The sequence below is a fragment of the Rhineura floridana genome, chromosome 1, assembly GCF_030035675.1.
Source record: "Rhineura floridana isolate rRhiFlo1 chromosome 1, rRhiFlo1.hap2, whole genome shotgun sequence".
Lineage (NCBI taxonomy): Eukaryota > Metazoa > Chordata > Lepidosauria > Squamata > Rhineuridae > Rhineura > Rhineura floridana.
Window position 1 is genome coordinate 213,699,049 of NC_084480.1, and position 26,681 is coordinate 213,725,729.

A 26,681-nucleotide genomic window follows, 5' to 3' on the forward strand; every position below is an offset into this window, starting at 1 on the left:
AAAATATTTAAATTAAAACTTAAGATGCTTCCCCCCTTTGAAAACATTTGGAATGGCTGCTTTCTACAAATATTAATAAATTAAATTGTCATAAATGCACTGCCATAACATTGCAATTAAAGTGAAAACAGGTTGGTGGCCGTTTATTATTGGTTTAGAACTGCAAACGGTAATGCACACACAATCATTTTAATCTCTGCAACTTTTTTTCTTCTGCTGCTGTACATTTGCAGATTTTCTTCTCACGGGTGTTTCTTGGCCATCCCCCTTTGATGACTTCTCACACTCAGTCCAACAATTTTTCTTTTTCTTTGTCAATGGCTGTTCCTCTTCATGTGCTGGAACAAAAGTTATTTATTGTTAAATTTCAAGATGAATACAATCCAAAGTAGTTAAAGCATTACAAGTATGTCCCTCCACTCATGGAAGACTCTTTTCTCCAATGGAGGCTTCCATCAACACAAGCAGAAGGAAAACAATTTTCACAAATTCCCCCTTTCTTCTGCAGCCCCCCATGCTATGTTCCAAAGGGTCTTCCAGTTCTCTAGAACAGATTCAGGAGGGGTGCAGGGTGCTCCAGAGGGAAAGGGAAAACAGCCAAAATCACCTTCCCTCCCTTCCATTCACAGAAGCCTCTCTGGAAAACAGCTTTCGGTGAATGGAAGGTCACAACCAGATACAATCCTCTACACTTTATAAAATAAAAAATTCTCCATACCCAGGTTTTTTTTGGTCTTTTTTTGGGGGGGGGGGTTGCATTCACAAACAGTAACCTACATGATCACACTTGTCTAAATCATAACTTAAATCAAACCATCACTGGACTTCTGCATTTTTGATCTCTGCAGAGTGAACTGATTTGATGACAGCCAAAAATCAACTGTCCCAGAAAATCTGTAAATATACTTTATGGCAGAATCTGGCTAATATTTATTATTACATTTATATCCCACATTTCCTCAAAGGAGCTCAAGGTGGTGTACATGGGTCTCCTTCCTCTCCATTTTATCTGCACAACAATCCTGTGAGGTAGGTTAGTCTGAAAGACTGTGGCCCAAGGCTACCCAGCAAGCTTCATAGCTGAGTTGGGATTTGAACCCTGGTCTTTCAGGTCCTAGTTCAATACTAAGCATTACACCATGCTGACTCTTTTTATCAGCCCAACCTCCCTTAAGCTTTTCATTATCATTTCATACGGCTGAAAACTAGCACAACTCTAGGAAAGCCTTATGGTACCTTGAGATGAAGATGTTGCAGCTTCATTAGGGGTCTCCTTGATTTCTGAATCTCTTTTGAGCCAAACTGCTAAACACGTAAGTCTAGCCTTAGTATTGACTTCACATAGCAATGATGGAGAATTCTTAATCTGAAGAAAAAAGGAATGAGTTAATGTAAATTCCAGGAGTCGTGTTATCCTCTGTAGCAGCCAAGACATTTTGTACCACACTGAAAAATTATTCCATTTATTGTGGGATGAGCTTTCCAAGACAACAGTCTGTGTCATCTCATATATGAACTATATATCTAGTTATATATATCTATATATATATAGAAGGTTTATGAAGAAGCTGAGGCGATGGTAGCAATGGATGGTGGGAATTACAATCGCTTAAATTTCATACTTCATTGGGTTGGATCCAAGTGAAGTTAGTAACAAGTCCCACTGAAATAAAAAGTTAGCCATGACAACTAATTCCAAAGAGGCAAAAGTATGACTAACCTAGACCGGATCCAACTCTGTACCCATATATACAAGGAATCTAATTATATCCTGATTCTGTGAACAGAATGCACAGGATGGGGACTTCATATGGAAACCTCATATGGTGCCTGATCTTCTGTAAGAAACTGTTCACGGATCACTTGTAAACTGTCAGTTTCTACTACCAACAGATCATATAAACATGGGCTTGAAACCAATTTGATGCACATTATCTAAATAAATTAATAACCATTTTCATCCATAAAACCACATCTACCAAAGTAATAATTGTACAAAAATTATATGAAAAAAGCTGATAGTCCTTGAGGAACAACAACCTATAGGAAATTAATGTTCATACATACATAGAACAGGGATGAAAAACACATTTGCATTATGTTTTAGAAAGGCTACCATTTCATTTTAACAATGCAGATACATGTCTTTGTTTAGGCAAATATTTCAGAATCGTTCACCAAATATTGAAATATTAGACAGCCCCTGCCAATCAATGTATAATAGAGAATACTGAGCTAGATGGATCAATGGTCTAAGAACAAGGCAGCAGCTTCCTTATGCTCTTATAAGTGCAATCCACATCCTATTAAACCAACAGCAAAATTACTTTTGTTTTTAAAACAGGATCAGACAAGCACAACAAGGGTGGTAGATGATGCAAAAGCACTGTTCTTCTTTTACCTGGCTGCCCTAGGTACAACTGCAATGTGATCCTATTTATGTTTACTTAGAGGTAAATCCCAATGATATCATTGTTAGCTTTTACATAAGATTGCCATGTTAAATATCAATGAAATCAATTAAGAGTACTTTTTGGAATTTAGTGTTCTTCCATGAATTATTGACTTAGCTTGGTAATATACAAACCTTGTTAAGATCAAGACTCCACATCTTAATGTATCCATCACTCGATGCAGTCACCAGAATGTGTAGACCTTCCATTTCAAAACTATAAATCTCTTTTATTCTATGGATCAATAGTTGATATTAAATATTACAATAAAATCAACAAGAAGTAAACAGCAAGAGCAAAAAAAACTGGTAATATTCAACAGATATGGGCTGGATCCAGAGTTAAGCAGGCAACCCTGCTGAATGGGGTGGGGGCAGGCTGAGGGGGAAGGTGTAACCTTCAAATTCATGTAAAGGCACCTTCTATGGGAGAGCAGAGTCCCCTGGCACAGCATTTTTGGGTATCTGGGAGGCTGCCTTGTGGAGTAGTGGGTGGGGATGCCAGCTTTCACCAGCTCCAAATCTGAGTGCTTAACTCATCCCTCTGACAAGATACAAAACAACTGTTCTGAAACAACTGTTGTGCGACATGTTATACATCAAATAATGATAACTGACACAATCTAGCCCAATTTAATCACTTCAAGTGCTACCGGTTTAAAAGAGGAAAGTGAACGCATGCTTTCTCTCATGTTAAAATAAGTAAAAATGTGAAAGTGTTGCACCTTGACAGACTGAAAATGAAAATACTCATGCCCCACAAAACAAGACCCAGAAGAAAAAGTGTGAAAGTTAACTTTTATATACTTCTAAAAGTTAAGCCAGACCTTGCAAAATACCCTTTCTATTATGCAACAAAAATAAAATACCTGTTTTCATGAGCTTTAAATTCACAAAGGCACTTTTGAGAGTCACAATCAAATAACTGTACAAATTCTTCATCTCCAGCAATGGCAAGTATGGAATCCTAAAGAAAAGGTTATGAAAACATAGATGAGATTGGCTTTATTTAAAATGCTTTTGCTACTTTGACACTGTGTTACTACTTACTGTAATAAACTTTACTGAAGATACTCTCTTTTCTGTAGTGATGGAGCCAAAGACAGAAGCAGTTGCAAGCTTGTACATATCCACTTTGTTAGCTATAACTACCACATATATCTCACCACTGGGTGACCATTTAACAAGATGCGCATCTACATTAAGAGGAAAAATGATACAGATTTTGTAAAATATGAATTTCAAATAAACACAAAAGAATCACCTTACTACAGAAGATGTAAGAAAATCTAATACTGATTATTATCAATAATCTAAGCAAAAAGAAAACCTAAATGAGAATAAATGACTTTAAGCTCCTGGCTTCCCATTCCCCTTTTACATTTTTGGGTATTTAATAGGCGAATTAGTTTACAAATATATTTATTTTTATCAGTTCGATTAACAAAGGGGTTTGACTGTTGTGACAAAGGTTCTGTTCAAAACAATAAACATGCTCAACAATGTAAGATTTCTGCCATGATTTCAAGTGTCTCTTTATAAAATGCTATGAAAATATAGAAACCAAATATATCAGCAATCTACAAACCAAAGGTTCCTTAGTGATTTTACTTTGGAATACATAGCAGGTTGTAACCAATGGCATTCTTCGTGTTCCTAGAAGGATCTTTGATCCAGTGCAGGCTTCTGTCAATTTTCAGCAATCCCCTCTCCTCCCTGCAGCCTCCCACTTCACCTTCCATGCTGTCTGAAGGATCCTTTACCCTTTTGAAGCAGATCTGGATGATGTGCCAAGCTCCTTCCTAAGTCCACTAATAGAAGCTTCTGAATGATCAAAGATTTTTCTGTCAGCATGAGGGACACTACTGGATACAACCCACAAAACCAGCCTGAGGGTCTTTATTTTGACAGTGCTGTTAATTAAGGAATCTGCATGAAGTAAAGAGCTATCAAACTGACTTTATAATTAACACACATAATTTTTCAGCCACCTGATTGTTCCATGTAACTGAAGGTTTAATCTGGATGGTCACTACGTTTGATCTCAGCTTTTATTTAAAGACCAACAAAAAAAATTTGGTTACTCCTGGTTGCACAATTTTTTAAAGCATGATCTAATTATTCTGCCCCAAATATTACTTCTCATGTGAAACCAGTGCAAAGGCATTAGAAGCACTCCAAACAGAGGAACCAAATTCTAGCTATACTGAAGAGGAAGAGGCACAAAGGAAGACTACTTGGAGATCTCCAAAGGTAACTGGCAACAGGTTGAGTATGGAAGACTAAGAACATGAGTAGTTAACATAGATTGATAGGGACTTTGAAGGGCTCAGAGGAGGGATAGGATGGGACTGACATTTCTGTCAGAAACAATTGCCAGTGAAAAGGCCAGTTACTTGAATTAACATTCTATGGGATATGAGGGCATTGAGAAAAGCTGGCCTAGCAAACATTCGTACAGGCAAATAAGAGATTTGCACTGTTTGAAAGGCTACATTACAAATGCAACTAGACAGCAATTATGGACCTTGACTCAAAATGTGAGACTTGCAGACTTCAGCAATACGTAACTGTTTCTATACTTACAGAACACAACAAAATGCAAAGCAGATATACTCACTGTGTTTTAGATTTTTTATGAATGCAGATCTTCCTTCTACAAGATTCCATGTTCTGAAAAACAACACATTGCTTAATAACACCTTTTGGAGTGGAGAAACAACAAATTTTTAAATATGAATTATTTAAGATTTTTTTCCTCTGAAACTCATTTTGAATTTATATTACTTGCCGATTGCTTTGGTTTAAAAAAAAAGAGTAATTTTTTTAAAAATAAAATTAAATGGGATGTTTCTGAAGATTCACCTTAACGTCTTGTCTGTTCCTACTGACAAAGCCAACTTCCCAGAAGGATGAATAGAAAGAGATGTCACATGTCCCCTAATAAAAGGAGCAAGTATCAGTCATGATTCATGACTCCCATGAACACATTAACAATATATTCAATCAAAACTCAATGATATTCAATCCTGCCCATGAATTAAGATCTGCTAGGGAGGCCCTCCTTAGCGTCCTGCCATTAGGAACGATATATCGGGGGTGATATGTGGGCGGACCTTTTCCATGGCTTTGGAACTCCTTGCCCCCTGAAATCCAGCTGGCACGTATGCTTTTGTCATTCAAGCATCTCCTTAAAACATGAGGCTTTTGAAAACTGATATTGACATTCAGCTGTGAGATGGATATACTGTGTTTTTATATATTCTTGTGATTTTATTGAAATGTGTTTTATTGTGTTTTTATATAGAACTGTGATTCTGTAAAATATTGATATTGTTATTTTAGAAGAGTTTATGTTACCCGCCCTGAGATCTTGATCAAGAATGAGATATAAATAGCTTAAATATAAAAATAACTTCCCAACTTTTCAAGATGTGATGTCTCCAGATCCCATAACATTGGGAGATGGGGTCAATGAAAGCTTAGAACACAGCATCCTCAATTGCTGCACTAACTTCCTTCTCTGAAGGTATGGCACCTACCCTTTGGAATATTCTCCCTTTAAATATTAGGCACCATATTTATGTGTTTGTTTTAATACGTTTTAAAAGATGTTTTGTTTTAATATGTTTAAAAGTCTTTTATTTTTAAGATGTTTTAGAGTGTTTTAGTGTTTTTGTTGCTGCCCTGGGCTCCTTCTAGGAGGAAGGGCAGGATATAAATTTAATAAAAATAAATAAATAAATGAGAAACCTGCTTCAGCTTGATCATACCTGTACTAGGTTTTTAGAATTTTGAAACAAACCAACAAAACTGTATTTGTTTAGGTGAGTTTGGGGGCAGTAAGAGACTTAGGCTGACTTGGTGGTTGTTTGTCTGATACTATTGCTGTTTCAATAATAATAGCTTCATAATGATGTTTTGCAATTATTTTATGATGTTTTGTTATTCATTGGTTAAGCACATTTGTGTGATAAGACTATACCAGCATAAGGGGACCCTCCAGAACAGCATGGGATGTGGCTTCTGCAAGTTGTCCCTATCCAATTTCTACCAACCACTACAGGCCTCTGCACCACGTACTATGCCATTTTGGATTCTCTCAAACAGCTTTGTTGAAAGGTTGCAGGAGAGGGAAGAGAGCATCTCTGGATCCAAGCCATAGTGCTGTTGTTTTTTAAAAAAAACAATACTTACTTGTGTGCCTTAATGGACTTCAAGCATTCCCATCTTTTTGTGTTCCAAATACACATTAAACCATCCTCAGCTCCACTCAATAAATGTGCACTTCCATAGAATTCCAAACAGGTTACAGTGCCTGAAGATCAACAAAATCAGTTCTATTTAATGTATTACAGCCACTTTGAACTGAAGTAAGTCTTCTACATTTCTAAATGAGAATTTTGCAACATAGCAGATTTATACATGCCCTGCAAAACTGCGCATACAAAACTATATTTGGAAGATTATGGCTATTTCTGTGTTATGCTAATTAGAATTGGAAAGAAATGGGGCTCCTGCTAAAGTTGGCTTTCCCTTTCATTAACACCACTGGAATGAATCAGAAAGCCTTTATGCAGACAGGCACATTGGTGCTTCCACATATGCAAGTAGCTTCTGGATCAGGGCAAATATTTTTAAGACTATTCATATTTCTCTGTACTTAAGTCATGTTGGGAACCAACTTCCACTAATACACATCTCTTTCTCATACCATGCAACTAATACAAAAATGATAAATTCCTTACCATTGTGTTGCATCAGTGCTCCATGTTCAACTTTCTTTTTCATGTCGTAGATCTGTATGGTTTCATCTCTGCTACCAGTGACTACATATCTGTCATTCACAGCTACTGCTGACAATGAAGCACTGTGAGCATGGTGGGTGAAATCAGGAACAGCTGCCCAGTTCTGAAAATGAAACATAAAAAGAATGTTTATTATTTGCTTATAATATTCCAATTTTTAAAACAGAAAAAGTGCACTTATCTTCAGAGAGCTTGATCCAGCTAAACTTATTCATTGCTATTACTATTAAATTCTATGAAAGCAATGGAATTATAGCAGAGGAAAATCTGCTGCTTGATCTCAGGAACCACTAAGCAACATTTAGTTATTATATCTTTAGAGGTGTCCAAATGCATAGCAAACAAACACCTTTCCAAAAATATACAGTAGCTATGATTGTGACTAAGCTGCACTTAGTTTACTGTCACTCAGCAGAGTAAATATATAGTCAGGAACTGTAACTGTATTTGACAGAATACAAAACATTATAACACTTTGATGAGCTACATTATCTGCCTTAACATGCTTGTAAAGGAAGCGTTTGGAGATATTTTTAAATGGAGAATGCTCCTTTAAAATAAAAAATGTTAGACTACCGTAGCATAAACTAGTATACTGGTGCATTTTTTAAAAAAAGGTTACATGTGAATGAAGAATCATAGATATTCACCAAGTGTAGGTCATTCAGTTCTGCTGTTGTGGGATCTCTGTCTGTATGCATACAGGTAACAGAAAACCAGGGTTGACTCAGATTATTTTGACCTCCTTCCAGTTGTGTTTCTGTGCTGGTCACGGAGGTTGAGATTTTCCTTTCTCCATGGCTAGCATAGAAAACAAAAGGGGCTGAAGGAGGAGAAATTGAGCAATCTGTCTTTCTCCATCAACCTGCATACTTGCAAGGAATTTGTGGTTGCCTACAGCTGCCAGGGGAGTTCTTAAATAAAAGGGTGTCCCAAGATTTTACTTCTATGCACTTATTGAAGAGCAAGCTCAGCTGAACTCAGCTTCTGGGCATGGGGGTTGCCATCAGGCAAGATGGACATTTAAGGTCTTTGCTCCTAAGTCTGAATGGGCCGTTTAGATGCATGCTGACAGCTTAAGTTATTGTCAAATGGTGAAAAAGATGAGGGGATGTGCTCAGCTCCCAAAAGAACGCAGAAAAAAGCTTCAGAATTGGCCCTGCTACAGGCCAATCCCTCGGAAGAATCAGACCTGTCAAACCCAGAAGAAAGTGACATGACATGACATGACATGACAAGGTAAAGGCACAAAACTGACTAGCATTATTCTGTTGATGAAGATGTTGCTGCAATGGTTCAAAAAGACTCTTAGAAAAGAACCAGCAGGGGGCTGGCAAGATGTGCTAGCCCCCATAGATGTAAACGTTCAGATTTACAATCCCAAATGTAAGGAGTTGCCACAACAGCTAATGAAGCCCTTAATATTGGTCTGAAACACCAATCTAAGCTGGAGCAACTCAAAATGACCACCAACGATCTTCAACTAAAGTGGGAGGAACAGAGGAACAAAGCCCGCAGAATGCATATTAGACTACGTGGACTACTGGAGTTTTAAGAAGTGGGGAATCCCACAGACTTCATCATGCAATAGTGGAAAGATTTAAAAATACCAGCTGAGACTGCATTGAGAGATCTGGGTTTCCTGATTTTAGCCCACTTACAAAAGCCTTGCAAAAAGCTGGACTTCGATACCGTTGGGGATTTTCCTTTAAAGCTGTCATATGCCATAAAAGCAAATTTCTCTCTGCCTCATCATTGCATGAAGCAAAACGAATGCTGTTGGAAGGTTGTGGCTGGATCACAAACATAAAGAAGAAGAGGGGAGGAAATAAGCAGCAGCAGTTGGAGGATCTCAACCAGGTCAATCAGGGAAGTTGGCAGCTTGGGGCCAGGATTTTGCTAGCGATGTCAAATGAAGTTTCACACACCTATTTTCCTCTACTCACTGTGTTTATGCATTGCTAGTCTGTCAGCAATCTATGCTTTTGATACTCTTCTGGCCTGTCAGATGAGGGAGGCTGTTTCAGCTTTTGGTTTCATGCATTCTCTTTCAGAGTCTGGCTCCCTCCCTACACCTCGAGGTTAGGGGCATCAACCTGCCCTGCTGGGGTTGCCCTGAGTTTTTTTCACTTGATGGTGCTCCTGTTTCATGTTTATTACAGTTTCCCTTTCCTGCTGCGTTTGGGGAGCTTGTTTTATACCTTTTTCTACGATTCATGCCAGGTATAAGAGAATTGCTGCACTCTGTTACTGGTTTGGGGCACATTAAAAGTTCTTTCCTTAAACGTTAGGGGACTGGGTAATCCATGTAAGAGGTCAAGCATTGCTCTGTTATTAAAACCTAGCCCCTAATGTAATTTTTCTAACAGGAAACTCACCAGAAGGCTGCCCATATTAACGTTATTAAGCACAAATGGCTTGGAGAACAATATCATTCCTTCGGGTCTTCCAAGGCTCGAGGTGTTTCTGTTTGCTAGCCAAAAACTGCCCAATAGTTATTGAAGATACACTAACTCAAGGGGGTGACATATTTTTGCTTAAGGGCACTTAGAGGGCAAGCTTCTCGCTTTGGGTTCACTGTACAACCCAAATGTGGGCCAGACAGCTTTTTTGTGTGAAGGTCTGGGTGTTTTGGATAATTTTGGTTAGGGATGTTTGTGTTAGGAGGTGACCTTAATGTTGTTATGAATAGGGCTACAGACAGTTCCAGAATGCTAACTTCCACTGCTTCATCCTCCACCCCTATATTTAACATTTTAACATGTTTTGGTATGGTGGATATTAGCGATGGGAGAGAATATCCGCTAAGTTGGACCTGGCACCGGGTTCCAGCTGAATTCGATAGTTTGCCATCCTTTTGGACCAGCACCTTTTGGACCAGCGGGCCGCAGCTGTAATCGGCACGGATTTTGTGGCCGCTGCTGCAAATCGGCAAGAATTTATTCTTTCAAACTTCCCCCCCCCATTTTACGTTAACACTACCAAAAAACCATATGGAACACTGTGATGATTCACATAAACTACCTAGAAATTACGCAATGTTTTCCCCACCACCAAAAAACCATGTGGAACACTGTGATCAATAAGCTACCTAAACATTATGCAATGTTTTTCTCACTGCCAAAAATACAAGGGGAACACTGTGATCATTCACATAAGCTACCTAAAAATTACACAATGATTTTCCTGCCACCAAAAAACCACATCAAATACTGTCATCATTATATAAGTATCTACACTGATGATAACTACGAAATTTTGGCCACCAAAAAAATAAAAATAAACCACAGATTGAATCGCCCCAAAATGTGTACAGCAGATCAAATCAGCAAGTGCAAGCGGGAACAAAAAAAGGGTGGTTTGGGATCAAGCAACGGACTATCAGAATGCAAGCGGATCAGAACCATGCATCAAACCCCATCCCCATCTGGTGACACAAACATCCACAAGAAAATGATTTTACTTTCTACTCCCCATATTACAAATCTTATTCACGCATAGACTCCCTGTTAATTTCCCAGGTGGAGGAGAAAAGGATTATGGAGTCAAGGATTGGAGTGATACCTGCTTCTGATTATGCCCCTGTAACAGCAACATGATATATGGGAGCCAGGGGAGCCTCATTCTGTCCATGGTATCTCCCACTCCATTTACTTTTGCATAAAGAAATTAATAGGCTACAGGATGTTAATAAACATTATGTTGAAGAAAATTTGGACCTGAGGTTTATCCAACTGTGGTGCGGAATGCTCTTAAACCTGTTATCAGAAGACAATGCATTAAGGAAGCATCTATACTTAAACACGCTAAGGATTCTGCCAGATGTTTGCTAACTATTGAAGTAGCTGAACCTTTCACATAAGCTATCGGGAGAACAGAAAACTTTACAGCTTTTGGAACAGAGGCACAGCAAACTGGCACCTCTGGACATCGATCATAAAAATACTAGCATGATTTACTTGAATTGTTCCTTTCACAACTTTGGTAATAAGTAATCCCACTTGCTGGCTAAAGCTTTACGTAAGAAGGCTGGGTGGCACAAAGTCCCTTTTATAATGAATGTTGATTGTATTCATACCTATACAGTTAAAGCCATTAATGATGCATTTATGAAGTATTCTCATATATATGCAACAGACTCCCCTAATCCACAATTTATTCATGATTTTTTACACCAGGCAGATCACTTTACCTTTGTCATTCAGAGCTGCTCAATGCTTCCATTGGAGTGGTGGAAGTTAAGGAATTTATAAAAAAAAAAGGTACAAGGTGCTAGGAAGGATGGATTTGGGAGTTCTTTTTATAAATGTTTTTAGGATGTTCTGGTTCTTCATTGACTTTTTTGTTTAACCTTATAACGGTGGGTGGGAGACAACCTGGTTCCTGGAAAGAATCACATCTAGTAGTAATAGTCAAACCTGGAAAAGATCCAGCACAGTTGGGTTCATATCGCACAAATTAATCAGGATGCAAAAATATAATCTGCAGTCCTGGCATCAGGATTTATAGGGTGGTGGGTGGATATATTCTTGCTGACCAAACGGGGCTCATTCTATGCAGGCAAATTGCTGATGCTACCTGACAGGCTTTAAATATTATTTCCCATAGTTATCTTATATTTATTTATCTATCCATAAATAGATAGGTTGTATCTTTGATTTCTTTGTTACCAGTTTTTCTCCCAATACAGCTGGTACTTCTAGCATAGCCTATTGCAAAGGAGGACAGCAGTCCTATACATTTAATAGTTGCAGTATACGAGTAAGGTGCATTTTAAAAAACACAACTGCTGTTATATTTTCCTTGTCTGCATAACCCTTTTAACAGCCTGTTTACTCAAAACTAAACTCGAGTAGGATTTACTTCCAAGCATGCATAATACCTACACGTCAATACCATTGATTTCAGCTTGGACAACAAAGTTAGGAAGCCTGTATCATTACCAATTAATGCTGTTATGGATACTTACTATGTTTCTTTTGCTTTTAAGATGTATATAGAAATGGAAAAGTGCCATTTCCACCCATGGCTTTTTGGGCCCACATTCACACACACTCTTTAAAACAGTAAGTGCCTATATGCCAGCTTTTCGTATATCTGGTAAAATTAGGTTAGGTCTAGTCCATGAAAACAGGATGACACCCTTGCCTCCCACATCTATACCTCCTACTCCACCGCTCGGCAATGTTCGCAACCCACAAGGGCGGAGCTGCGCGCGGTCATACCGCGGAGGCTTCTGGGAAAGAAGACTTTAAGCAAGGCGAGGCGAACCCATCCCTACGTATCCTCCCTGCACGTTGGTATGTCGTGCCGCTAAGGCGCCTTGGGCGCCGCGTGCGGCCCTCGTGGTAGAAGTGCGGTAAGTGGGCGGCGTGTGGCCCTTCGCCGCCTCCCCGATCTTTTTTAGGATTACCTCGTCCGACCGTATCACGAACCCGAACAAAATCTGTTCGTAGCAGCCCCCTAACAGCTCCATTTCTGGGCCTCTTCGGCGGCGCCTAATGCCGTTGGGTCCTTTTCTTTCCTGTTGGAGCTCAGCTACCCCTCCCCTTTTTTTCGTGGTGGGGTTGATGGGTGTCTAATTCTCCGCCTGATCAGGAGGTGAAAAGTGTGGCACGCCCGCGCGGCTGTCACCGCCAGTTTGAACGCCTTTTTTTTGCGCTTATCCTCAATATGTTCGGTGACTTGTTGAGATGGGGAAGCGGGTTGAGGGAAAACAGGCAGTCACAGGGGCAGCCTTGGGCGGAAGTTCTTGGAGGAGAAGGAAGAAGGGTTGGGTTGCGCGGTGCGGCAGCGGAAGGGAGCGTTGCGATATCCGAACGGCTCGTTATGGCGGCGCTCAGGAAGGCCAGAGACGTTAGTATTGGCGAGCTTGGTGGCTAGCGGGTGATGAGGGGAAGTCCTCCTGTTTAAGAAAAACCTTCTTTGGGCTGTTCCGGGCTTTTGTTTCCCTCTCCCCATTACCAACTCTTCGCGTGGAGGTTCTCCAGCCCCGCCCCTATTAGGGAGGCCTCCGCGCGGGCTGGAGTTTTCCCTCCCGTTTTCTCCGTTTAGCACTTTACGGCTGTAATTCTGTGCACGCCTACTCTCGACTATGGTCGATAAGATTTGCTTTTGAACATGCGAAGGATTGGCTTGCAAGGTTCCATATAACACCCGCTCGGCCTAATGGGTTTGTTATAAATATATTACGGTTGTACTATTGATCGTCATTATTTAGAAGTAAACCCTATTGAATTAATAGCACTTAATCCCAATAGACATGTCTAGAATTGCGGTCTAACGCCCTCTCCCCGCAAACCTGGAGCCCGTAAATCTTAAAAACCAGGATAAAAATTACGAAAGGGAGCGATACAGAGATGGTAGGCGTGTTCTATAAAGTCACCTTTTTTATATAAATATGTAGCTTAGGATAAAATAAAATTTGGAAATGAAAGGCCTGATAAGTTTTTTTTAAAGTTATTAAACACATTTTTATTGGGTTGACTTTAAATGTAACTGTTTTACTCACTTTTCTTATTTTATCTATCATAGGATCTCCTGACTTTCTGAATTTTTCAGATTTAAAAGTGTAAAAACAAACATTTTTTCACAGACACTTCCATTTTACTAATAATTTGCTGTTTATTTGTATTTCTTTATGTTATAGTATAGTATATTAACATGCCAACAGTGGATCTGAAGTCTGAACTGCATTCTGAGAAAAATATGTAACTCGTGTGCAGTTATTTTCTTCTTTATATTTTACCCAAACTACTAGGGCACATTCCAAATCGATTAAACTCTTTATGGTTGGAATACAATGCTGTGCTTGTACCACAGGACTTCACTTCCTCTCCTCACCCACGTGTGTCCAAAATCTTGTTCTGGAGTTAAACTATGGAATTATGTTCCCACAGCATGTAGCTGGATGACTTTAAAAGAGGATTAAATAATTCATGGAGGGATAAGGCTATCAGTGGTTATGTTCTGTGCTTTCTGAGGCAGTATGCTGGGAATTGCAGTTCAAGTTGATGTGTCCTCTTTTGCTCCAGTCTTGCATCACTCCATAAGAACAGTTCTCCTGAGTTGCATCAGTGGTCTGTTTACTGCTTGATAGTTCAGTAGTCTATTCACTATTTGATAGTAACCACATCTGGAATCTTGAGTAAGCTTATAATTTGGACATGATAGAATTCACTGTACTTACAGTCTGCTGAAAACTTTGTAGAGCTGCTTACATAAATGAAAAGTAATGTCCCCATCTACTTAGGTACTATAATGCTACAATATTTAATGCTGCTTAAACTAATAGCAAGCTTCACAATATCATGTGTATTTGTGGACTTCAATCTTGTATAATTTATTTTAAAAACACATACGCTACGCTATTCATAGTTCACTGGTACACTTTTAAATGCACAAAGCACAAGTGCATATGTATGGTCTTAAGGCATACTTAGCTGTTTAGTAATCTTGAGTATATGCTGTTTAAGAATATAAATATTTTGATGGATCAGTCCAAGGTCTATCTCATTTAGCATTTTTTCTCAAAAATCTTATCAACCAACAGTTGTCTGTCAAAATTTTGCCAGTGCTACCTGCCCTTATTTGAAAAAGGGTTGGTTGTTTCTATCTATTGTGCAGTGGTCTAGGGTAAAACAGATTTGGTAGATATTAAAAGTACAGTGCACAAAAGAAGGGCTTCCTTTACTAGATCATTTACAGTAGCAAAACCAAGTGCACAAAAAATTGTAACACCAGTGACAAAACAGCAAAGCCCCCCTCATTTCCCTTGGATCAATATAAGTCATATTGCTATGAAACTAAACATGTGCTTCTGTTTGTATTGTAGTGAAAACAGGTTGTTCAGCAGTCTTTGAGGAGGAAAATACCAAAAACAGTTTTGTGTGGATAATTGGAACCAGAAATATATTGGATCACATCTTGCTTGGTATTCTCTAACTTATGCATCAGGAGATCTTTTTATTCAGCAGTTTGTGTAATAGACATTGATTGGTAAGTTGAATAAGCAGAACTTGAAAATATTCAGTTTGAAAAACTAGTTGTAGAACAAGTTCTTCGCTTGTTTTTAAAAAATGATTACATGTCTGCTAGCAATCTTGTAAGTGGAGTAAAGTGTTAACTTCATTACTGTATACGTTACGAGATATTAGCATTGTAAGTGGGAATGCAGTTTTTGATTTAGGAGGGGATTCTTCCCATGTAGTGTTGAATTCTTCCTGAAGAGGCAGATTTACAGCTTGGGGATTCTTTTTGATCTGGCACTTCAGTAAGATGCTCTCATGGGATTAGTGGTCTTTTCTCAACTGGTATACTAGCTGCATCCTCACCTGGAGAAGTCAGACCAGGCCTTATTCATAACTTTGTATTTTATGAATTGTAGTAGTTTTAGTATGAACTGTTTTGAGAGCACGTCAGTGTTGAAAGATGACAGATAAATTATTAAACACATAAACCTTAAATGAAACTCATAAATGAGTGGTAGTCAGTTACTCATTTCGAGAAACATTGTGTTCTGTCATCTTCCATTGAAGTTTTTGGCAATATATAGGCCATGATGAACAAAATCTAAAGAAATTGGGTGACATTTCAGCAGTGTCCATCTGCCAGCAGAATGGACTTCTGCTCTCCGGTGTGACTTACCCTTTCTCTCCTCGCCTCTGTGGCACTCCCCTGCATGTCCCAAAAATCTCTGGAAGGTTGAAGGACTTGGATTTGAATTTCATATATAATTACTATTGTGCTTTGTCACTCTTACATTCCTCAGGGAAGGATTCTGACAAAATCTCCCAAATGGTCTGTAGGTACCAGAACAATGTGTGTGGGGCTGAATTATTTTTAATAAAGTTTTTTTTCTTTTTTATTTAGAGCACCAATAGAGCAACTGCAGCATATTTCCTTTTCTTCTCAAGATAGCTTTTAACAATGGCTAGCCAGGTAAGATCATTTGGTGAGAATGAGGCCACATTCATAGCTCCTAAGCTTATGGCTAGAGCAGTTGGAGAATGTCAAACTTAAAACAAGGATTTCTGGGGGGAGGGGTGGTGGTGGTTTTAGTCCTATGCTTTCCTCAGATAAATTTCTGACAGATTGTTCTCCCCTGCTGTGGAATCCTTAATCACGTCAACTGAAGCAGCTTGGGGGCAGAACATGAAGCTTTGCTTTCTGCACTGTTGCGCAGTGAGTTCTTGTGGTGGGACTTTCCTATAACACTCACTATTTAGGATACCTGCACTGGTGACCTAGAAGTGAAATGATACTATCCATGTAAGTAAACCTTAATGAAAATGTTGAATCTATATCCCTCTGGCGAGGGATATTGCCTATGTTACCTTGTTGACTGCCTCCTCCTTCCCTTTTCCTTCCCATATAACTGCCTCTGCTGGCTTCTTTTTTGAACACAGCATTTTTTTTCCCCTTGCATGTTGCTGGTGTGAAAGCTGGACATGAGTTCCCATGACTGTGCTTTTAAGATTCCGTCTACCCCAGACAATTGCCCTGAGATAGTGGCCAACACCTGGCAGTGTGGGATCAATATCTTGAGCCCAAGACCACTTTTAAGTTAAAATAAAAATTGGTGACCTGGCTCTACATCTCATTCATTGGACCTCTTTCTGCTGTAGCATCTCTGAGCGAGCCTTGGAGAAATCCAAAGTGGGGTCCTGTTGTAAAAGCAAGTCTTAAACTAAATGCTTGGTCAGCCTCTAATGGTTAACTTTTTTTTTTAAATTAAGGAAACCGAGGGAGTCAAAATGTTGGCGTGAAAAGCAGTTACTCCTATAGCCAGCTTGACCAAGTCAGGGGAATATGGCTTTTCATACAATCCTTTGGCTCTGTTATTTTTGCCAGGCATTTTCCCCAGAGGCTGCTTTCCCTCATGGGAGGCGGAGGGAGAGATGGGACCCCAGGCTTCTGTCAAGGGAAAGGTGAATATGGGGAAATCACCAAGGTGGTGATCGGGAGAGGGAGGGAGGCATTTAATTGAGATGAAATACTGTATAACTGTTTTTCATTCTAGCAGGATACAGTGGGAAAGGCCAAAAAAGAAAGCCTGCCTCTGTGGTGGAGATCCCCCCACAAAAAACGGAAGAAAAAGAGTAAAGCAAGAGCAGGAAGACCAGATTTTTCTAGTATTCCAAGCAGGTGAAGAAACCTTGAAACTGACAAGAAAAAAGCCGGCTCTTGTCCATATAATAGTATTTAAATCAAGTAGCAAGAAATTAACCAAAATCAACCTTAGGTTGTTCTGAAAAATTCTTTTGTAAAGTTTTGTGAATAGAAAAACTGCTCATCACATAGCTGAACAAATCAAGAAATAAGCCAATTTTAGAGTTGTTAAAGATGTTTGGTAGCTTTTAAAGGCTCAGTGGATGTGAACTTTAACTAAAAGGAAATGAAATAAGTTAAAAGGCAATGGTTCCTGGACTGACTGGAGAAATCTGTGTCCAGCATTAACATCTGATGGTAGACATCCAGAATAGACATGAGTATTCTTGCCTATTGTGTTGTATACAACTTCCCCAAAGGTTTTTTTTATGCTTTTTCATTGTTTAAAATATGATTTGTCATTTGTACCTTTTTTACCTTTTGATGCTTAAGATTTTGCCACGTAAATTCATTAAACTTGGAGGGCACATGTTGAAAAAAATCACAAGAAACATATCTCAGTGCTACACAAAGAATATCATGACAGTTGGGATCTGAATTAGAAGCCAAGTTCATCACAGGATATTGGCGAGCATTGTCCATTTCCACAAATGCAGATCAATTTTTACTAAGGCTATAAAATAAGAGGGAATCTGGTATATAATTGGAGCCAAACCAGCTATGATAATTTTTTCCAAATACGGTTTTTATTTTAATTTGTGTCCATTTGTCAGGATAATTATCCATAAAACTACTTGAAGCTTCTTTGGCATTCAGCTTTTGACTAGTAGAATATGTAAGTAGATATATGTATTAAATGTGTTGGTATTCTCTGATAAAGGTTGTTGGGAAAAGGCTGCTTATTGACTTCAGATATCTATGCCCCACTTGCTGAAAGCACCTGTGATGCTTAACATTACAGTGTTTTGAAGTGTTTTTTGCTTAATCTGAACCATGATTTGCAAATATTTGCTTATCTTTATGTTCGGTTTCCCTGTTTCTTGCTTCTGTTTAACAAGTCTAAATTGGGAATATAAAGATCAATTCTAGAATTATAGGGCTAGAAGAAGCAAAATCATAAAGTCCAACCTTTTGCTGCCTACACAGGATTTCCCAAATATCAGTTCTCTTTGCATGTTACCCAGATAGCAATGTGCCACAAACATTGTTGGAGAGAACATGTTGCACCACACAAAAGGTGTTTGCAGAGTAGAAGACTCCAGGTAATTCCACAGCTCTAAGAGAAGGTGGCAGCAACAAAACAGTTAGAATTAATAGCTAGTCTGAACTGCTGAAGAACTTTCTTTTTAATATTTTCTGCATTAGATTGCATGTATACCTCTGTTGATTTTTGTCTTGGCGCTATAACTTTAACCGCATACCTTTGTAAGTTTGTGGTCTACTGATGACAATGACAGCTGTAGTAAAGAAATGAAAATCTTGATCCTTCTGCTTAGCGTTCATGAGAGAGAACTGTTTATGAAAGAGAGTTGTTCTGGACTAACTTTGAGGACTGCTATATTGAATCGGAAAGCCGAGAAGGCTAATAACAATCCACAAACTACTTAAAGTGGTGCTTAAGTTATCTTTGTCCAGCTGACCTCTGTCAGGGCTAAATGGATTTAACATTACAGTAAACATTTTTTATGGGGGACTGTTGTAGAGGCAGTTTGTGCTGTGGAAGCAGCCCCTCACACAATTCGATCAGAAGCTGATTTTCAGAAAAAGTGGTTTGAGGATTGTTGCTCAGACATGACCCAAGATAATTGCTTTCTTCTGTGCATGGTGCCAGTGAATGCACCATGGGCAAGGACAAACCAGTATTGGCTGGATCGATCCTAGGTAGGTATTTGAGTGGAGTTCACTGTGGAAAGTAACCTAGTGGATACAGGGCCCTGAGGTTTAGGCTGCAAGAGACTGATTGTATTTTTTCTTTTAATTTTTTCCAGGCCAGAATTTACAAGGCCAGAATTTGTTAGGCCAGAATTTTCCAGGCCAGAATTTGCAATATTTGTAGGAGAGTTAACTCCTGAAGTGGATGACTTCTTGCTCTATGACTACTTTTTCAAAAGGTATCCATCGTCTGTAGACTGTAAAGTGGCCACAGATCTGCTGGGATATTCCAGGTAATCTATTACAGCTTTAAAAACATTGTTGGCTTGAAACAATGTATTGCTAAAGTTTTTAAAAGCATAATGAGGTCTTCACTTTAAGAAAGAAATGGTTTGAGACGCCCCCGCCCCAAGTGCAATTTACAGTAAAAACCAAGAAAGCAGACTAGCGGTGTTCAGTTTTCTCACAGTATGATCCTGGCATCCACATGGAAAACAGGTAGCAGGCCCAAGATAAGTTTCTAGTGGGTATAAAGGTTTCTAAAGAAGAGAGCTAAAGTGAAGCAAAATGAGCCCTGTAGGAGTTTCTTGGTGCCTATAGGATTGTTGATTTATAAAAATGAAGAAGGAATTTAGTGTTAAAACAAATGTAAGGTGAGAGATGGAGATGTGTGAGATTCACATTCAGCCTGTTGGAACCGTTGGTATATACTTGAAGTTTGGAAGAGAAAGTCAAAGCTGCAGTGCTGAGTAACTGTTTATGGTTGTATAGTGAGGCCTATTGGAGTTTGAGAAACCTGATACAGTCCTAAACTTGTAAGTCAGTCATGGTTCTTCATGGGGTCCCTGAGGCCATTTTCCCTGAACCACACCCACTCACCAATCAGCTGATGTCATTCATGGGATGGGTGGGAGGACTGGGTTTAATTCTGCCTTGACTGAGTAGGGAACTAGGTAGGGAACAAGATCATGCAGTCAAGGCAGCAGGATGTAATCCCTGTTCACTAGTTGAGTGGGGATTAGAACTCTGTGGAAAAGCACCCTTTGAAGCACCTCTGCACATGAGCTATTTCAAAGAGGCTTTTGCAAAGGCTTTAAGACAGCTTCTGAGCTCCAGTTTGCTCAATCTACAGTACAATAGATTCTTTAGCTTTTACTAACATTGTATATCTTCAGTAAACATGGTGAATTAAGTGGGGGAAGGAAGACATACTAATTAGGATCAAGCGTAAGCCGAATACTAAGTGTCTACAGCTTACCAGTGGCGTAGAGAAGTAGTTGCCCTGGGCTCCTCCTGGGAGGAAGGGCAGGATATAAATCAAATAATAAAATAAATAAAAATAAATAGTCTATAGCTACATTGTATTGGATATAATTGATTTGACTGACTAGTGGAAATTTAGGAGACCTTGGAGTCCACCAATACAGCAGAACCATTTGGGGTATCATGACAAGTACCTTGCTTAGATGATTTTACTCTTAAGTCCTAAAATACAATGTGGTATGATTGTTTAAAGGTCAAGCAGTTGCAGTGTATCCTGATGTTAGGGTTTGATAAGATAAATTACGGTACTCTTTATTTCAAAATAATAATTCTAAAGAAGATGTACATTTCTTTTAACTCACCGAGGGGAGTTAACCGGAAGGGTGGTTGATACACCAAGGAACACAAATGGTAAACTTGATTTGTAGCACTAAATTTCTGAATTGAATATTAGTAGAATGTTTTCTGTTTCTTTACCAGTGTTACTAAAACATGTCTTAAAACTGTGTAGGGGTTATGGGTTTGTCAGATTTTCTGAAGAAGGTGATATGATGAGAGCACTGCAAGATTGCCAGAATGCACCTGGTTTAGGTGGAAAACGAATCCGATTGACTTTAGGAATTTCTAAAAGGTAATTTATGATAATTAACCCATGAAGCTTGCTAACAGATTAATATGTTTTTAATAATGTTTTTAACCCTTTTTTAAGGTTTTTTTTAAATTGTTTTTAATGCTGTTTTGTATTAATATATTTTAAGATCTGTTTTTATGAAGCTTTAAAGTTTTTTGGTGCTTTGTTTGTCCTCCTGGGCTCCTGCTGGGAGGAAGGGCGGGATACAAAATAAATAAATAACAGATCTCTTACAAACACATTATTTGTATCTGATTACTCTGGAGCTTAGGGTTTTTTTATTTTTGCATAATGTTTATCAACATCTTTTGAATAATCAGCATAATTACCGTATATGGCCAGGCTTCTGGTAAGTTTGTTTTTACATTCAGGGCTTAAATTCTCGAAGAGCAATTAGTGGATGTACCTTGCAAGATTATACTATGTGCCAGTCATGTCCACAAGCAAATGTTTTCTCATTCCATTCGAATTTTGTTCTAGAATTAATATGTTGCCACTTTTACATTTTAAATATGAATAACATTTTTAATGTTACTAACAAAGGATGACTGTACTTAAATCTAATTGATTTTCCTTGCTTTGCTTTTGCACATTCTAGTGCAGTGGTTCTTAACCTTTTCCACTGCCAGCACCCCTTGGATTTCCAAAATATGCTCTCGCACTCCCTGAAAAAATACTTTCATTTTTTATTTTAATTTATTTTTATTTTAATGTGTGTTTTACCCTAACTTAAGATAAATGACAGATTTCCAAAATCTCTTGAACAACGCCTTGCATCCCTAGAAAAAGTGTCTTGCACCCCTGGGGTGCATGCACCCCAGGTTAAGAACCACTGTTCTAGTGGGGAAAATCCACATTCTTATTTTCATTATTCATCCTTGTCTTTCTGTATGTATGTACACTCAGACATTAAACTCTTACCTTTAACTTTTGACTGCTTAAATAGTTTATTAATAACCCATAAAAAGCAACTTTTGTACTGTAGCTATGAACAAAATATGAGCCTTCCTTTTGCCACATAGATATAATGCAAACTCTTCAGTTTAGGTTTACAAAAAAAAAAAAGGAAAACAGGTCTATATACAGGTCATATAGTATATGATCTTCCACATTCTTAAACAGAATTACATTTTGAGAAAAATAAACCTACCCATTTAATATTTAGACTATAAGTTCTTTTAAATGTGGTGCTGGTGCATGGCATAGTGAGTGGACTTGATGGTTGTGTTATATGTCTGCTAATTTGAGTTTTGCTGTTTAAGGTGGCTGTGACTTTATTCAGGTCAACCTTTTCTATAAAATTTAGTTTTTACTGGAATGTCAGACTTTCCATGTTGTGATTGATTTTATTAAATACTTTAATTGTAAGTTAAGTTTTTTCACCTTTTATTTTAGATTGAAAGCAGAATTTCAGCGGTACCAGCCCTATAGCTATAATGATTATTACCAGGACTATCAAAACTATTATCGCCAATATAATTATGATAGAAATGAACGCCTTGATCGCTATGAACGCCTTGATCGTTTTGAACGAGGTAACCGTTTTGGTGACCGTTTTCCTGACCGTTATCCTGAGCAGTTTGGTGACCGCTTTCCTGAACGTTATGCTGAGCGCTTTGGTTCCCGTTTTGGCGACCGCTACAGTGACTACCCTGAATATGGAGATTATAGTACAGAATATGGAGATTATAATGCTGAATATAGTGACTACAACTACAGTTACGCATCTTATGAAAGGATGCAACCAACTGGAAATATGGGACAACAGACCATGAATCCAGCTGTATTTCAGGTATTCACTTGAATGAACTTACAGTTGAAGATGACTTATTGGGGCATAGGTAGAGAGGATGGCTATATACCTTAAATATGGGTGTTGGCTGCTTTTTAATGGTTGTCATATCTACAATAATTGTAAAGCTTGTGCTGTTTTAAAATGGAGGGTATGAGAGGGCAGGCTGAAATCGAGGTCTAGGTTCTATGCATTTTTGTAACTGTAAGGCTTCTACAGCCCAAACCTATGCAGGTTTATTCTGAAGTAAGTCCTGCCCAGATCAGTGGAACTTGCTCCCAAGCTGTATAGGATTATAACTAAAATTATCGATCAGGTTTCTTCAATCATTTAACTGAATGCAATTATTTATCTTGAGTAAGATGAAGAAGTGATGTTTGTGTAAACCACTGTCCTTGAACTCTGCTTACATTATGCTGAAATGTATCCTTGCAGTAAACTCAAAATACAGCTCAGTTCAGTTATGTTAAATCACTAACTTTATGTAACTTTAAGGAAAGGGGTGGAGGATGAAGCTGGGGATTAGCTTATATACTGTTTATAGCAACTGTGCTTTAACTCTTACCTTTTTAAAAATTGCAGATAGAAATAATTTTTAGATAGAACTTTTTTTTTTAAAAAAAGATGTTTTGTTTTAATGGTTTAAAGTCTTTCATTTTTAAGATCTGTCAGAGTGTTTTTTTAGTGTTTTTCTCTGCCGCCCTGGACTCCTTCTGGGAGAAAGGGCAGGATATAATTTAAATTAAATAAATAAATGCCTATTTTTTCCCCCAGGAAACTACTTCTATGGTTATGAATGATGATCTAATAACAGAAGGTAATTTTGATATTAATAGAATATCCAACTGGAATTTGATGCTCATCTCAAGTGAGATCCACCAGAATTCCCCTTCCTCCTGAAACCTCCCATATCCCCATTCTGCTCCAGAGGGTCACCCAACCTTCAGATCTGGGGTGGGTGACGCAGGAAGGGGAGCAAGAATAAGTCCCATTTATGGAAGTGGAAGTAACAATTGAACGTTGCCCCTTTTTTTCATTGAGGAAATCGCTGCAAAAAGTAATATTCTCCAAAGAAGGTCTCTGAAATGTTGCATTACACCAGGGTTGGAGAATTCTTATGGCCCATATGTAGCCCTTTGCCTTTAGAACTTTCCCAGGCCACAGACCCTCTTTGTAGTGTAGTTGTAGTGACTCCTCTTGCTTGCCTGGATGGAGAATAGAGAGGTATGTGGGGTTGGCATAGAAACCTCTGGTTTTTGCTCAGCTGACATGTAGCATACTGTAAAAGATCACACCTGTTGCTTCACCCACTTTTGCTTTTGGTCCCATTAGCATATAAGGCCCTGGGAGACTGTCTTTGAGGGAATGCCACCCTCTGATAGTGCAGTGATTTGCATGCTTACTTGGATAATAGGGCTTTCTCCAGATAAGTATGTATAGGATTGCAGCCAAACCTTATTGGAAATTTAATGAATATGGGTATCATAAAAATAAGATTAGGGTACACAGTTTAGAATGTTTCCTCAACAATGTAGCTACTACAGAGTACAACATAATATGCAAATATTTCATCTGGTATAGATGTGGAAGGCCTCTGGTATGTACTTAAAGATAATTTGTGAATTTTGGCCAATGTCAAGAAAAGTCTGTTTATCCCTTTCTTTGGATAATATAACAGAAATTACATGAAAGTCATTAAGATCTAGAGAATCTGAAGATGAAACTCCTTAAAAATCACTTTACATAGGTTTTGATAAGAATGTCTTCAGGGCACATATGGTATTTTCAATTTAAGCTATTCCATAAAATTTCACAATAAAAAGGAATGAAAATACAGTTTTTAAAAGGTTTTTCTTTGTGCAGCTGCTGTTTTACTAGATTATTTGTTCATGGGCCTTTCATTGTTTGCTTGAACAGATCCACAACTCAACATAGATGTTCACAGAATGAACAGAGAATTTATGGTGAGAAGTGAAGAACTCTTCGACACACTTATGAGCTGTCATTGGCAACCTCTGGATACGGTCACCTCTGAGATCCCTACTGCTTTCTAAAAGTGGCATATGTTAACACCACAGCATGACTATTATGACCAAGGTGCTAAATTGACATTTCTTCTACATTACTTTAGATTCTAAGTTTTAAAGCACAGTGTTGGATTTTTTTGCTATGCTTTGATGGCCTTTGTAATTTTTGTTCATCACTCAGTATCTTGAAATCATGTAAATATTCTAGAAATGTAAAGTTAGTCTAAAGATAGACTTGCCTATGTAAATAATAAAACTTTGTTTCTGCAAACATGTCAGTTGGAACCTGTTTTTTTTACCTTACTAAGTATATGATCCAGCTTTCAAAATCTAGTGGTGGGACTTCTGTTGGTGTGGTACTTTTACTAGGCTGGTCACAAACTGATGACAGAACTGAACTAGATGGATCTTAGGTCTTTTATCTAGCAAGTTGGTGTTTAGCTTGCATGAAGTTCTGCCCTAGTGTTGTAAGCAAATAAATTATTTGTTGAGTAAGAACAAGGGGCAGTCTAGTCCTAGTACTGTCTCTGGTAGTCCTAGCTAGATTCCACTAGGATGTTTTCAGGAAAGACATAACTGAGATAGCTATTGCCTATTGGTCCTCATCTCTAACCACAGTTTGGTTGCCTTTTCAATACGAAAATTCCATTGGATATGTGATGAAATATTAAATTACCCATTGTGAATTCATTAAAAGACATTCAAGAGTAAATAGCTGTCTTTTAGGAAGAGAATCTGCTTCCTGAATTATTAGAATTGCCAGTAAAGATCAAAAGCAAATGAATAAAAAAGTATTCAGACTGTAGTGGTGTACCCACCTCCCTGGGAGTCAGTTCCATTCAGCACAGCTACTTCTGTCCTTGCTGTGAGTGGATGAGATCCATGTGGAGCAGCTTTCCTTGTTCTGGAAAACTGCTAAGTGGCACTGTGCCTGAGGTCATACTGATCAACTTGTTTGGGGGATTCTACTCATTGTATAAAACACCTTTTGCCCCAGCCAAAACCACCCCAAATCATTTTCGTATAAACACCACATGTCAAAGGAGGCTTCAATTTTTAAAACCTTGTCAGAGGAATCTTTGATAAGAAACACTTGGGAACAAGTTGCTTTGAGATTTGTACCTTTAGACACAAAACACGTTTTTTCAGAGATAGGGCTAGATAGCTGGAAACTGCTAAATGTTCATAGATAGGAACTTGTGATGATCGTAGGGATAGTGACTAGTGCTTGACCAATTCATGCACAAAATCCTGTATAACTAATTGCTGGAATCAGCCTTGGATGGAAGAACAGGTTTAATAACTGTCTTTGGATGATTTGTTCAAAACAGTTTTAAAACATTGGGCTAGCAATATAATGATTGAACAAGGTATTAGCTTTAAAGAGGGTTAGGACATCATCTGTTTACACTGTTATACTAAATTTTTCAACTTAATATATTTTTTAAGTGTAAAGGTGTCCCCGCACTTACAGTGCGAGTCATTTCCGACTCTTAGGGTGACATCTTGCGACGTTTACTAGGCAGACCGTATATATGGGGTGGGATTGCCAGTTCCTTCCTCGGCCATTCTTTACCCCCCAGCATATGCTGGGTACATTCTCACAGTTTGAGAACCCCTGGACTAGGTTATTCTTGGCTGTACACAACTCTTCCATACCTTTCCTTTACAAGTCTATTATGTCTGAGGGGTGTGAGGGAGATGATAGAATCTAATTAACTGGCAG

At 38.4% G+C, this 26,681-nt stretch overlaps 2 protein-coding genes across 15 annotated transcripts; one reads left to right on the forward strand and one right to left on the reverse strand.

Moving 5' to 3' along the window:
• Positions 1 to 116: 116 nt before the first annotated feature.
• On the reverse strand, positions 117 to 13,009 carry PAK1IP1 (PAK1 interacting protein 1). Of its 6 annotated transcripts, XM_061592245.1 has the most exons (11): positions 12,230 to 12,247; positions 11,453 to 11,678; positions 7,201 to 7,363; positions 6,650 to 6,770; positions 5,318 to 5,392; positions 5,073 to 5,125; positions 3,503 to 3,648; positions 3,322 to 3,419; positions 2,588 to 2,687; positions 1,237 to 1,366; positions 117 to 338 (listed from the first exon to the last, which is right to left on the reverse strand). In XM_061592245.1, exons 2-11 carry the CDS (start codon positions 11,459 to 11,461, stop codon positions 190 to 192), a joined length of 1,044 nt encoding a protein of 347 aa, XP_061448229.1. In that variant the 5' UTR covers positions 11,462 to 11,678; positions 12,230 to 12,247; the 3' UTR covers positions 117 to 189. The 6 variants fall into 6 exon arrangements, with proteins under 6 accessions (XP_061448229.1, XP_061448223.1, XP_061448224.1 ...); XM_061592239.1 differs by lacking the exons at positions 11,453 to 11,678; positions 12,230 to 12,247 and adding an exon at positions 12,674 to 13,009; XM_061592240.1 differs by lacking the exon at positions 11,453 to 11,678 and having other exon boundaries at positions 12,230 to 12,502.
• On the forward strand, positions 12,485 to 25,226 carry LOC133368272 (tRNA selenocysteine 1-associated protein 1-like). 9 transcript variants are annotated; one of them, XM_061592339.1, is made up of 9 exons: positions 12,485 to 12,619; positions 15,095 to 15,258; positions 16,132 to 16,200; positions 16,998 to 17,189; positions 19,359 to 19,535; positions 21,017 to 21,136; positions 22,532 to 22,928; positions 23,703 to 23,745; positions 24,846 to 25,226. In XM_061592339.1, exons 4-9 carry the CDS (start codon positions 17,071 to 17,073, stop codon positions 24,980 to 24,982), a joined length of 993 nt encoding a protein of 330 aa, XP_061448323.1. In that variant the 5' UTR covers positions 12,485 to 12,619; positions 15,095 to 15,258; positions 16,132 to 16,200; positions 16,998 to 17,070; the 3' UTR covers positions 24,983 to 25,226. The 9 variants fall into 9 exon arrangements, with proteins under 9 accessions (XP_061448323.1, XP_061448332.1, XP_061448286.1 ...); XM_061592348.1 differs by having other exon boundaries at positions 17,113 to 17,189; XM_061592302.1 differs by lacking the exon at positions 16,998 to 17,189 and adding an exon at positions 17,282 to 17,406.
• Positions 25,227 to 26,681: the final 1,455 nt, after the last annotated feature.

Bases quoted from the DNA above. Each gene is read 5' to 3' on its own strand.
- PAK1IP1 (XM_061592238.1), bottom strand. From the start codon at position 10,893: ATGGACAGAATGAGGCTCCCCTGGCTCCCATATATCATGTTGCTGTTA. The intron at 3,649-5,072 runs GTGAGTATATCT...CTCTTAATGTAG, and splicing joins CATAAAAAATCTAAAACACA to ATGCGCATCTTGTTAAATGG. The intron at 1,367-2,587 runs GTTTGTATATTA...TTTTTTCTTCAG, and splicing joins GGAGTCTTGATCTTAACAAG to ATTAAGAATTCTCCATCATT.
- LOC133368272 (XM_061592289.1), top strand. From the start codon at position 17,160: ATGGGACCCCAGGCTTCTGTCAAGGGAAAG. The intron at 17,190-17,281 runs GTGAATATGGGG...TTTTCATTCTAG, and splicing joins AGGCTTCTGTCAAGGGAAAG to CAGGATACAGTGGGAAAGGC. The intron at 21,137-22,531 runs GTAATTTATGAT...CTTTTATTTTAG, and splicing joins ACTTTAGGAATTTCTAAAAG to ATTGAAAGCAGAATTTCAGC.